This window comes from Taudactylus pleione, unplaced genomic scaffold (genome assembly GCF_031769625.1).
Source record: "Taudactylus pleione unplaced genomic scaffold, aTauple2 ptg000571l, whole genome shotgun sequence".
NCBI lineage: Eukaryota > Metazoa > Chordata > Amphibia > Anura > Myobatrachidae > Taudactylus > Taudactylus pleione.
Genome location: NW_028284973.1, coordinates 6,971,228 through 6,985,632, shown reverse-complemented (window position 1 = coordinate 6,985,632; position 14,405 = coordinate 6,971,228). Strand labels below are relative to the sequence as shown.

The 14,405-nt window shown below is 45.6% G+C and overlaps 1 protein-coding gene across 1 annotated transcript in view; it reads left to right on the top strand.

The window, feature by feature from the left end:
* FER1L6 (fer-1 like family member 6) overlaps positions 1 to 14,405 on the top strand; it is a 157,816-nt gene that overhangs the window by 100,254 nt on the left and 43,157 nt on the right. The window contains exons 30-33 of the mRNA XM_088453129.1: positions 2,366 to 2,505; positions 5,935 to 6,066; positions 6,365 to 6,493; positions 12,295 to 12,422. Coding sequence (XP_088309255.1) covers positions 2,366 to 2,505; positions 5,935 to 6,066; positions 6,365 to 6,493; positions 12,295 to 12,422 — 529 coding nt within the window. The remainder of the gene's footprint in view (positions 1 to 2,365; positions 2,506 to 5,934; positions 6,067 to 6,364; positions 6,494 to 12,294; positions 12,423 to 14,405) is intronic.

Here is a 14,405-nt window from a genome sequence, read left to right as displayed (position 1 = left end):
TGCACAATATTAGTCCTGCAGCAAAACATACGAAAACAGGGAAAAGCTAAACGCACTTCAAAGCGTTCCCAATATAAGGAAGTTATACAACGTGTGTGCCATATAAAAATGTAAAAAAACCCATAAAACTACAGATGTAATATAACAACAATTATTTTAATAATATATTGCTATTTATAGAAACTCGAAGCACAGAGCAATGGAAATATGTAGCAATAATTAAGTACATATAAAAAACACATATAAAGAAGAACAATTTTTCTCTTCTTACGTTACAATTCTAAGAACAGTCAGTTTCAAATCACTTTTTAGGAATTCCATAGCTACTTACTCTAATAAAACCAGATTCTTCTTGTTACATGACCAGCCGCATCTGGTTGTAAAGAAACCCCCCAATATTTTGTTTCAGTAAAATTGCTAAAAATGTGCAGTCACGAAAACATGAACGTCAGACCACCAATAATTTGTTTTTATATGAAAGCATCCGTGCATATAGATTTTCAATGATCCACTGTTTTAACTATCACTGCAGTGAAAGTGCCACCAAATAAATCAGACGTCACTGCACCTCTTCAGAATATGAGGAGAATGTCACTTTATGTAAGGCGCTTTGGTAGACTTTAGTACAGTAAGCTCCTTTAACTTAATGTTCCATTAATATATAAAATAATAGGGGGGTATTGCAGCTTATAGGACTCCACTTACGAGATAAGCAGTGAGCAAGGAAAGCTGTATCAGTTCTCCCCAAGTCCTTGTATCTAATCGCACGCTCAAGTGGTGCGGCGGAGATCCATGCACATGCGATGGGCCGGGAGACAGCAATAGAAAAAACTGTAACTCCATCTTGGATGCGGTGGACCAGGAGCCAGCAATAAATCAAACTATATCGCCGATTTAGAGGTTAGTGTATGTGGCGGCTCTTACCGTCACAAGAGCTCTAGTGCCATGCCTGGGATCCGGTTGTATGCAATGGATCGGTGACCCGGCAATGGAACGAGCTGTGCCTCTGATAGAGGATATCTGTGTATATAGCGACTCATACCGTCTCAGGAGTCCATGCATGCAGCATCAACAGGGGAAAGCCAGAGGAAACGGAGCTTAATAGATCATTTGGAAATAAGTGGCTGATATCTGCGATATACTTCTCCCTAACCCCTCTGAAGAAATCCCCAGAGGAAGAAACCGTGTAGCAATCAGAGAATCTGGTTTTATTAAGGTGCGTACACACGGAGCGATTTAAATGAATGATTTGAGCGATAACGATATCGTTATCATTTAAATCGTTCATTTTTAGGACCCTACAAACTCACCAACGACCTGCGATGCGCGGGCACATGTGGTCGATATCGATATCAACCATAGCCCGTGCATGCAGGTCAACTTGCTCAATATCGAGCAAGTTGCTATAGGGACCCGCGATCGTTGATCGCAGACCGTTATAGTCATTGGTAGGTACATGGTGTGCTGGATGATCGAAGCCGATCGTCCAGCACACTCGGGAGATCGAACAACGATATCGTTATCGTTGTCGATCGTCCCGTGTGTACGCACCACATAGCTATGGAATTCCTAATACATAATTTTAAACTGTGACTGTTCTTAGAATTGTAACATAATAAGAGAAAAATTGTTTCTTTTTATATATGGCACACGTTTACATATGGCACACGTTTATATTTGGCACACGTTGTATAACTTCCTTATAATGGGAACGCTTTGAAGCGCGGTTAGCTTTTTCCTTTTTTCGTATGTATATTAGCTAGCAATTATATTAACTGTAGCTGAAAAGCACCCAATATTTATCATGAATTATAGTATTATTGGGTCGTTACTGGATTGCTATTCCTCTATCTAGAGAGTTGTCTAATTATTAGCTTTTTTAATATCTTTGTTTCCTAGCGCCTTAGGCTATATATTTTAACTGTAGCAAAACACCCTCACTACCTGTAAATACAATTCTTGAGTGTATTTTCCAAGGATTCATTGGTGTCATAGAGGTCTATACTGTGGTTTTGCTAAATGTTATACAGCCCAGACAAGTGTCCAATACTGTACTTTGGCCCAAGGCAGTCGGGCCAAGCAGCCAGATCTGTTTTTGTGATAATTGCAGCGTGTTAGAAATGTTGGACGGTCGCCAAACACACAGATCAATAGAGATCGTCTGAGGTCATCTTCTAGATTTTATATCATCCCATGATATATAATGTTATTACTATTAATTTGCAGAGTTTGCATCAGGTATAAATAGATTAATACTGTCTGGTGCAAAAATCAAAGAGTTATGTTTTACGGCTATTGTATTGTGCACTAATCTTCGATTAAAGATACTGTATATAAAACTGGTTGTTTGTTTGGCTGTTTATAGCTGCTAAACCTTCTAAGACAAAAGGACACGTCACCTTGCTGATTGAGGAAGATCAGGATAAAAAAAAAAAAGATGTCAAAAAGGGCCTGGACGTGGGTAAACCAAAGCCAAAAGAAGGTCCAAAACTGACTACAATGCAGGTACACAAAGATAAATAAACCTTATAGTCTGTAACATAGGCAAATAGGGCTCAGTTTTAAACATGATACATTGTGATCTAATGTGCTAAACTCATTAAAGTTAGAAGTACCTTTTTGACCTCTTTTTCTGCTCCAAAGCCCTGGGCCCCTTCTGGGCCTAGCTCTCATTTCTTTCAACCCCCTGGAAAAATTATTTTAATTGGTCCAGGGGTCAGTCATCTGCCAAAGGTGTTAAGTCAGAAGGCCCATCAGTCTTGGCAGTTGGACTTCCTGAGGCCAGGCCCTCAGAAAAGCCTTACATATGACGGGTTACACACTCACATAGGGAATCTTATGGAGGGAGCTTGTCTTCTTCAGAAAAATTTGGTTTCAGATCTCTTCTGTTGTCTGGGAACATAGTATTGTCACCATGAGGTACAAGATAGACCTTCTAGGTTCTCCTCCTTGAAGGTTTTTTTTCCACAGGACTTCCTGCCTCACATCAAAAATGTTTGGCCTTTGAAGGGGCGACGAGGAACCTGATAGCTTCCGGTGTGGTAGTCCCAGTCCCGGCAGGCCAGAGGTTGAAGGTTTTTTTTTTATCTGACCCATCCTGTATCTCAAATCTCTGAACATTCACTTGAAGCTCCAGAAATTCAAGATCGAATCCCTGCGCTCTGTTATTGTCAGCATGTAAACGGGGGAACATTTTGGGTGTCCATGGACATTCAGGATGCCTATTTCCACATCCCTATCTGGTAACCTCACCAATCCCTTCTTTGATTTGCAATACGGGATGATCATTACCAACTCAGGTCCCTGCCCTTTGGTCTCTCATCTGTCCCCCGGGTCTTTACAAATGTGATGACAATCATGGTAGCTCACCTTTGGTTGTTGGAGGTTACTATGGTTCCTTATCTAGATGACCTCCTGAAAATGGTCCTTCACTCCCAGAGACATCAGACTCTCATATCTCAAGTATGCATTGTGAATTTCCAAAAAACCAATTGTGTTCCATCTCAGAGGCTGCTTTTCCTGGTCATGCTGTTTGACACCTCCTTGCAGAAGATTTTTCTTCCGTATAACAATATCCTTACCATTCAGTACCTGCTATGCTTGATCCTGTGGAAATACAAGCTTTCGGTCCATTTATGCATGCCCCTTTTGGGGATGTTGGTCTCCTCCTTCAAGGCAGTCCCATTTGGCAGGTTCCATTCCAGAGATCTTCAAATGGGCCTGCTGTCCAAATTGGACAACTCTCATCTCCACTTGTCTCAAGTAATTTGTCTCTCTTCTCAGGCTCGCCTGTCCGTGCTCTAGCGGCTGATGTCCCTTCACGATCTGGGACTGGACTCTGTTAACCACAGACACCAGTCTCTGGGGCTGGGGAGCTGTGGTTCTCCAGTTTCTGTTTCAAGAAGTATGATCTCCTCAGGGCAATCTTCAGTGCCTTGTTGGCAGCTCAGTGGCATCTGCAGGGGGTATCTGGTGAAGGTCCAGTCAGACAACGCCATGACTGTGACTTATATCAATGACTAGGGGGGCACAAAGATTGCTATGGTCATGAAGGAGACGGCACCCATCATGCCATATCGGCCTTGTTATTCCTGGGGTTGAATATTGGGAAGCAGATTACTTCAGGCATCAGGACATTCACCCTGGCCAGTGGTCCCTTTATGATTTGGTGTCAAGGTGGGGCTTGCCGGCCCTGTATAAAAGAGGCAGACCTGATTGTGCTGCGGCTCCTCCACGTGGGTCCCAGCCAATGAGCGGCCGCTAATGGAAGCTGCCGCTGATTGGCTTGCGGCCCAGACAATGAAGTAATTCATGATACTCTAACACCATGCTGATACATGTTGTTACAGAGTGTCTGCCCACCAAATAGGATTTCTGCGGAGAACGTCGAGGGACAAAAGGTGAGTATTGGCTTTTTCTTTCAGGTATTTCGATATGGATACTTTACGGTGAGAAGGGGACATGAACATCGGGCAGCAGATAAGTCAGTGTATGTATGTATGTATGTAATAAAACTTTATTCTCACGGTGTGTGTTGTGTTTTTTTACACATTTCTTTACAGCTGAACTACAGGTGACAGCAGGCCCTTAATGCCACGCATGCTGGTACTTGTGGTTCTCCAAGTACCAGCATGCGGGGGAGGCTTGCTGGCACTTGTAGTTCGACTGTAAGGACAATGTTTATTTTCTAATTTTACACCACACCGACAATATCAGCCCGCCACCCACCGCCCAGGGGTGGCGGGGATAGCCCCGGGCTATCAGCCTAGGCCAGGGGTGCCCTGGAGAGGGGTACCCCTTTATTGGAGGGGTACTCAACTCCCCAGGGATCCCTGGCCTGGGCTGACTAGCGGTCAGGACTGATGCTGCGGCTGGGGGGCCCGGTGAAAGGGCTCCCCTGGCTGTGGCATCAGCCCCCCCGCTAGAAAGGGTCCAGGGCTGGTTTTAAATATAGGGGTACCCCTACACAATTTATTTGCCCCTATATTTAAAACCAGCCCTGTCCCTGCTGCCTGGTGCTGGTACCTAATATACAGTGGAACCCTATTCATTTTGATCCCCGTAATTTTAGGTACCAGGACAGGCTGCCAAGTCCGGGGCTGGTTAGTGTTTTGGGGGGGACCTCACGTCTTTTTTTTTTTATAAATTAAATAAATATTAATGGAAAAAAAATATATATATATTGATTTGTGTATGTTTCAGCAAAACTCGCAAATCTGGAGGTGAGAGTTTAAAACATCAATTTGGCAGCGAGTTTGCAGGCATCTTGCCCGGATTTTAAAATCTCCTTACAAGAGTGAGACCATCAAAGTGGAGGGACCAACATTTTACTATGAGGCCCATAGAGTGTTTCTTCCCTGGAACTGGGTTGATAGTCCAGTTAAATAGGCACTTTAATATATTTAAGACCAATACATCTAAAGAGACATCTAGATACTTACAACTCTAAAAATTAATAAAGACCAGGAGACTTGAATATGGTGAAATAAAAAGTTGCTTATTAAAACAGTTCATTAGACTATATTTGGAAATTGAATTTGAGTATTGTAATCAGATAACTGATGGCAGATTACAGCTCGAGTAGACAGGCGATGTCATTCGACTAACCAACATCAGCCAATCAGAAGGGTTATAGCACTCACTCCTACGCAACATGGACGCCCAAGGAGCGTCCAATCAGGGAGGTTATAGACACCTATTCAGAGCTCATTCTCTGGTGGCTTGTGTCCTATTCTATAGTGACTAGGCACAATAAGCACAATGGCTAATAGACCATATGGGACCCCTTCCCCGTTGACTAGTTTACAATACCTCCATGTCTGATAACCATTGCTGTGCCAGTTCCCTTCATTATAATGTACAGCGATGTTTCTATTTGCCAGTCACTGCCCGCTGATTCCCTTCCTTCCTTATCGCCGTGTTTCTATGCCTCAGATCTATGACGGGGAACTGGAGAGCGAATTTCGCAACTTTGAAGATTGGGTCAGAACATTTGAACTGTTGAGAGGCAAAGCCAATGATGAGGACCACAGTGTCCATGACGACAGGATTGTCGGTAAATTCAAGGTGCAGTAAGCTGCTAAAATCATATTTTCTCTACTTTGTGTGACATCTAAAGTTGATACAGGGAACATACCGATGTTTGCGCAGTTGAGCGATGATTGGTGATCTGCGCCTGCCTTGTCCTGCCTTGCCTTGGGGCTTGTCCTTATTTATGAGTGGACATCATATATGTCGAGCGCACAAGTTGGTTCTTGTCTTTGGTAATACAGAGCTAAAATACAGAAATTCTGGAAGGTTTTTACACAGTGTTATGAAATATGGTAATAGTAATAATAACAAAAGTAATGTTTTCTCTTTGAAGGGCTGTTTCAGCATTTCTAAGAGCATGGATGACTTATCTAGCTCTATGGACAACCGACAGCTGAAAATTCTGCAAGGGATCCCCCCAAACAACTCTGTAAAGGCTCTTATCCGTGTCTATGTTGTTGCTGTATGTATGCCCCATTTATTCTCTCTGATACAGGCATGGTTTAGATATTGCTGCTATAGTATGAGTAACAGCATTCCTTTACTATTATTATCCTTTATTTATATGGTACCGCAAGGGGTTCCACAGTGCCTTACAAGGTACATAGACAGAAACAGTATGAACGACAGAAACAGTATGAACGAAACAAGAACAAAGTGACTTATAGTACAGAACACTGGAGGACATGGTTTATCAACATTGCTGCATCAGCAGTCATAATACCCAAGGGATAGGTGTCACTGTAGGCAGCGGGGGGGCAGATGGTAGTATAAGTGAGGGAAGGCAAAGCAAATGAGGGAAGAGGGCCTTGCTCGTTAGAGCTTACAGTCTACAAGGGGGGCAGACAGACGGGTGACACAGAAGGGAGAGGACAGTGAGCAAGGAGCATGGAGCCATGGGTTACGATGGGAGCTGGAAGACTTTTGATAAAGTAGTGGGTCTTGAGAGCTCGTTTGAAGTTTTGTAGAGAGATGGAGAGTCTGATAGAGAGAGGTAGTGAGTTCCAGAGAAAGTAATCGGTTCTGTGGATAGGCAGCATTCATTTGTGGGGCGAAGTGGGCAGGCGGGTGCGTTAAGTGAGACGTAAGAGATGTAAATGAGACAGGATTGGCTCTGTAAGTAAGTGTCAGGAGTTTGAATTGGATTGAATTGATGGGGAAGGTAGCACTAACAGTAACACTAAATAACATTATCACTAACATGATCTGTGTCGCAGACTGTGAGTGGGACTGCACTGGAGACAAAAATACAGTAGTTCAGGGTGAAAACCAAGAGGGCGGAGGGCCCTGCTCTTAAGAGCTTACAGTCTAAAGGGTGAGGGGTAAGCTAGGAAGTAAAAAGGGAAGAGATGAGGAGGGAGGTGTCACGCTGGGAGGCGGTTTTCTGGAAGCTGAGGCCTGAGGCTGCGGGAGGAAACGGAGGCGAGGGGCCTGAATGTACGACCTTCGCATCCACGGGTCTTGGTCATTGGCGAGACCTAGTCAAAGGTGCGGAATCTAACCCACGAGATGGTGTTCGCCAGTGACCCAACCAATCGGGATGTGGGCTTGAGCTGCACCTCGTAAGCAGGACGCGGTCCTTTGACTAGGTGACCAAAGCCCACGGGAAAAAGGAGAGACGACCACTCGTGGCCCAAAGGGTCTGTGCCAGTAAGGGGCACGTAGGGACACTGTACTTGAGGTACAAGGAAGTGTGCACTACGGACACACTCTACCGGGTTGCCGGTTAGAAAGAGTGCACCACGGTGCAATACTGTAACACGTAGGTAGGGACCACAGAGTCCAGTAACGAGGTAGGTAGTGGTACTAGAGCCAGCCAGAGATTATGACGCTGGAGAGGTGGGTACGTATAACTACACTCAGGCTGTGATGGTAAAGCACTGGTGAAATGGATAGTATACTGCACACAGGCGGCGGTGGTAACGCACTGGTGGAATGGAGGTATACTGCACACAGGCGAGGTGGTAACGCACTGATGAGATGAATGATATAGCTGCACACAGGCTGAGATGGTAACGCACTGATGAGATGAATGATATAGCTGCACACAGGCTGAGATGGTAAAGCACTGATGAGATGAATGATATAGCTGCACACAGGCTGAGATGGTAAAGCACTGATGAGATGAATGATATAGCTGCACACAGGCTGAGGTGGTAAAGCACTGATGAGATGAATGATATAGCTGCACACAGGCTGAGGTGGTAAAGCACTGGTGAGATGAATGATATAGCTGCACACAGGCTGAGGTGGTAAAGCACTGGTGAGATGAATGATATAGCTGCACACAGGCTGAGGTGGTAAAGCACTGGTGAGATGAATGATATAGCTGCACACAGGCTGAGGTGGTAAAGCACTGGTGAGATGAATGATATAGCTGCACACAGGCTGAGGTGGTAAAGCACTGGTGAGATGAATGATATAGCTGCACACAGGCTGAGGTGGTAAAGCACTGGTGAGATGGATGATATAGCTGCACACTGATGAGATGAATGATATAGCTGCACACAGGCTGAGGTGGTAAAGCACTGAGATGAATGATATAGCTGCACACAGGCTGAGGTGGTAAAGCACTGATGAGATGGATGATATAGCTGCACACAGGCTGAGGTGGTAAAGCACTGATGAGATGGATGATATAGCTGCACACAGGCTGAGGTGGTAAAGCACTGGTGAGATGGATGATATAGCTGCACACAGGCTGAGGTGGTAAAGCACTGGTGAGATGGATGATATAGCTGCACACAGGCTGAGGTGGTAAAGCACTGGTGAGATGGATGATATAGCTGCACACAGGCTGAGATGGTAAAGCACTGATGAGATGAATGATACAGCTGCACACAGGCTGAGATGGTAAAGCACTGATGAGATGAATGATACAGCTGCACACAGGCTGAGATGGTAAAGCACTGATGAGATGAATGATACAGCTGCACACAGGCTGAGATGGTAAAGCACTGATGAGATGAATGATACAGCTGCACACAGGCTGAGGTGGTAAAGCACTGATGAGATGAATGATACAGCTGCACACAGGCTGAGGTGGTAAAGCACTGATGAGATGAATGATACAGCTGCACACAGGCTGAGGTGGTAAAGCACTGATGAGATGAATGATACAGCTGCACACAGGCTGAGGTGGTAAAGCACTGATGAGATGAATGATACAGCTGCACACAGGCTGAGGTGGTAAAGCACTGATGAGATGAATGATACAGCTGCACACAGGCTGAGGTGGTAAAGCACTGATGAGATGAATGGTACAGCTGCACACAGGCTGAGGTGGTAAAGCACTGATGAGATGAATGGTACAGCTGCACACAGGCTGAGGTGGTAAAGCACTGATGAGATGAATGGTACAGCTGCACACAGGCTGAGGTGGTAAAGCACTGATGAGATGAATGGTACAGCTGCACACAGGCTGAGATGGTAAAGCACTGATGAGATGAATGATACAGCTGCACACAGGCTGAGATGGTAACGCACTGATGAGATGAATGATACAGCTGCACACAGGCTGAGATGGTAAAGCACTGATGAGATGAATGATACAGCTGCACACAGGCTGAGATGGTAAAGCACTGATGAGATGAATGATACAGCTGCACACAGGCTGAGGTGGTAAAGCACTGATGAGATGAATGATATAGCTGCACAGAGGCTGAGGTGGTAAAGCACTGGTGAGATGAATGATATAGCTGCACACAGGCTGAGGTGGTAAAGCACTGGTGAGATGAATGATATAGCTGCACACAGGCTGAGGTGGTAAAGCACTGGTGAGATGAATGATATAGCTGCACACAGGCTGAGGTGGTAAAGCACTGGTGAGATGGATGATATAGCTGCACACTGATGAGATGAATGATATAGCTGCACACAGGCTGAGGTGGTAAAGCACTGAGATGAATGATATAGCTGCACACAGGCTGAGGTGGTAAAGCACTGATGAGATGGATGATATAGCTGCACACAGGCTGAGGTGGTAAAGCACTGATGAGATGGATGATATAGCTGCACACAGGCTGAGGTGGTAAAGCACTGATGAGATGGATGATATAGCTGCACACAGGCTGAGGTGGTAAAGCACTGGTGAGATGGATGATATAGCTGCACACAGGCTGAGGTGGTAAAGCACTGGTGAGATGGATGATATAGCTGCACACAGGCTGAGATGGTAAAGCACTGATGAGATGAATGATATAGCTGCACACAGGCTGAGATGGTAAAGCACTGATGAGATGAATGATACAGCTGCACACAGGCTGAGATGGTAAAGCACTGATGAGATGAATGATACAGCTGCACACAGGCTGAGATGGTAAAGCACTGATGAGATGAATGATACAGCTGCACACAGGCTGAGGTGGTAAAGCACTGATGAGATGAATGATACAGCTGCACACAGGCTGAGGTGGTAAAGCACTGATGAGATGAATGATACAGCTGCACACAGGCTGAGGTGGTAAAGCACTGTTGAGATGAATGATACAGCTGCACACAGGCTGAGGTGGTAAAGCACTGATGAGATGAATGATACAGCTGCACACAGGCTGAGGTGGTAAAGCACTGATGAGATGAATGATACAGCTGCACACAGGCTGAGGTGGTAAAGCACTGATGAGATGAATGATACAGCTGCACACAGGCTGAGGTGGTAAAGCACTGATGAGATGAATGGTACAGCTGCACACAGGCTGAGGTGGTAAAGCACTGATGAGATGAATGGTACAGCTGCACACAGGCTGAGGTGGTAAAGCACTGATGAGATGAATGGTACAGCTGCACACAGGCTGAGGTGGTAAAGCACTGATGAGATGAATGGTACAGCTGCACACAGGCTGAGATGGTAAAGCACTGATGAGATGAATGATACAGCTGCACACAGGCTGAGATGGTAAAGCACTGATGAGATGAATGGTATAGCTGCACACAGGAATAGATCACTGGAAGCAAGGGAACCTGGAACGAGAGACCACTAGTAACACTAGCAGCGTCAATGGTTGTTCAGGCAACTACCTGATACATAGGAGCCGGATATATACCCCTGGTTGGTCCACAGCATCAGCTGACCAGCCAGACTGTCAGGGAAGGAAGGATAGTCAGAGAAGGAAGTGTCATGGCGGCGCCTATGACAGGAACTCTGATCCCCGCGCACCAGGCCGCCCGAGACACCAGCATCAGGGAGAATGCTCAGCACCTCCCACGTCGCCGCACCAGCCGCCTGACTGCCCGGGAAGTCAGAGGAAGCCGACGGGACAGTAAGGGACGGCCGATCCCCGGCTGAACTCTGACAGGAGGACAGAGGGCAGATAGCTAAGAGTGCGAGAAGAGTTGGTTGGCTTTAATGAACAAGTGTGTTTTGAGGGCACATGTGAAGCCCTGCAGGCTGGTAGACACTCTGATAGGGAGGAGAGTGAGTTCCGGAGGATGGGAGCAGCTCCCAGAGGCCTAAGATGCAGGAGTGGGAGAAGGTAATAAGCATGGAGTAAAAGTGACACTCAGGGGAGGAACACAGAGGGCGAGTGGGAGTGCGGATTGAGATGAGGTGGGAGATGTACTGTATGGGGCAAGGATGGAGGGATTGTGTGTTTTTGAACCATTGGTGAGGACGGACCTTAAACTGGATTCTGCAGGGGAAGGGGAGCCAGTGAAAGAGTTGAAGGAGACTCCTTGACCTGTTGAATCAACCTATTTTAAATGACTTACAGTTTGCAAAAATTGTGGGATCCCATAGTGTACATTACCGGCATTTTGATGGTGGTCGGGAAGGAGCTGTTTAAGTAATAATACATTTTCTATCCCCTCCGTGTTTGGAATGTCTCAACCAAGCTGAGCAAACCAGAACAGCAAAAGTTACTGTAGAAGGTCAACAAAATGCGGACTCCATGCTGAAGGGCTGCACCCGCAGCCTATAGGATTGTTGGCTCTGTGATTTCTAATACGCTTAGATTAGCAGAAGAATCAGTGCAGGAGGGATGAAAGATCATGGAAGGCATAGCATTGGTGGGGAATGGGAAACCGGATCTATAGCCCCTCATAGCTGCCGGGCCATCCACTTTGCTAGACGGTTATGGGCCACCTGGCGTCTCTCCATAGTATGACTATCTATCTCTCCTCCATCCAGATGCCATCACTGTCGGAGACAGAATCAACTAAAACACATCTTGTAATGATTCATAAAATAGGTATTGGCTGCCTCTGCTTCTCTGGCTACGACACCAGCTGTGATAAATAACTCACCTCAAGCGCTATTGTCTTTCCCAGGGAATCAATCTCAGCCCGGCCGATCCAGATGGCAAATCCGATCCCTACATTGTCCTCAGGCTGGGCAACACTGAAATAAAAGATCGGGACAAATATATCCCCAAACAGTTAAATCCGGTGTTTGGACGGTAAGCTGCTCACACGCAGAGAATGAATGAATGGGTTTTTTTTGTTTTTTGTTTCTTCCTCCTCGTCTCTCAAATTAATTGCTTTAAGAAAATAAAATGCGATCTGATGTAAGCTTCTTTTTTAATTAAAATAAAATAAATTAGAATACTTGTTTCTGCACAACGAACAGAGGAATCATTTATTGGATAATGTGTGAGATAAATTCTGGTCAGGTCATTTAATGGCTCCTGCAGACGAGTCATATTTCTGGTATGATAGTTGCATATTTCTAAATTGTTTACAAAACATCCCTAGTTATTGTATTTCTCCAATGCTCATAAATTATTGCCACGATAAAAATTATATTCGTCCTTGTGACTCTGCAACGCACATGGTTTTAGCGTTAAGCTGGGTACACACTTGTCAATATAAGTAGGGAAATATGACTTTATCATTTACTTCTAACACTGGGCCTGATTCAAAGCCGGACGCTCTGACCAGAGCGCTCGCTCTGAATCAGGGCCCTCCTACCTAAAATTGGAGCGGCCTCTTGGACGCTCGCATAGCTGTGGGTTACCACCCACAGCTTATGCGAGCGTCCATGATGATGGTCGCGATGGTCTCGTTGCCGCAAGCCCTGGAGTGATTTTGGCTCTATCAGAGCCAAAATCACTCCCACTAACATCACTAGTGACATTGGGAACGCCTCCGTCTGGCAGCCACGCCCCCGGCATGCCCACCGTGCTGTCGATGGTGAGTGACAGCACGCCCCCTTTGGTGCGAGACCCCGGTCTCGCGCATGCGCACGACGGAGCTCCCTCCGTCGTGCGCATGCGCATTTGGGTACCATCGATCCTCTTGCGAGCGTCCTGCGCTCGCGAGCGGGTCTGAATGAGACCCACTGTCAAACCACATCTCTATGCTATCTTTACACTGTGATGTGGCGGAAATATCCACACTTGTAAGGCTAAAACACGTCTTGCGCAAATGCTGCTGTTTGAGATGGGCGCATGTTATAATGTGCCTGAGTGCACATACAGTATGGATGTAAATAGTTTTTTTTTTTTTTTTTTTTAATATGTCTTTTCCTACACTTCTAAATGAGCCCCATAAGGTATTTTTCAATTGTAGGTTTATCACAAATATTTTGTTGTTCACATTATGATTGTAAATGATGTAATGTTTACACTGTCTGCCTGCTTAGCTTACATAAAAGGATTAAATGAATGGTGAGTAGCATACGGTAAGTATTATTAATGTAAAAATATATACAAAAAATATAAAGTCTCTCTAATCTTAATGGTGTATGATATAAAGTGGTGTATAATAAGGCTATGATTCAGTTTTAAATCCTGGCCCAGCAAATAGAGATTGTGGCGGTGGACGGTTCTGCCCCCAGGGCATCCTGCGCTCTGTGTGGTGTTATCGCCCTGTAGCTCTTTTCCGTAATGTAGCCTGCAGTTTATACATCATACTAGCTCTTGTCAGTGGCTTCCCAGATGAAATCGCTTCTAACGACACTTTTTTTTCTTAGGTGTTCTAGTTGTATATTATTTGCATAGGGGCCCTGTTGCGGGAATGGCCCACGTTACCAGCAACGCTATACAGACTGGTAGCAGCGCCTTCACCCACCACTGGCATCAATGTCACTGCGTGCCCTGTGCACAGACTGCTATGTAGCATATCCTATTCACCCACCACTCACACCAATGTCACTGTGTGCCCTGTGCACAGACTGCTATGTAACCTATCCTATTCACCCACCACTCCCACCAATGTCACTGTGTGCCCTGTGCACAGACTGTTATGTAACCTCTCCTATTCACCCACCTCTCACACCAATGTCACTGTGTGCCCTGTGCACAGACTGCTATGTAACCTCTCCTATTCACCAACCACTTACACCAATGTCACTATGTGCTCTGTGCACAGACTGCAATGTAGCCTCTCCTATTCACCCACCTCTTACACCAATGTCCGTGTGTGCCCTGTGCACAGACTGT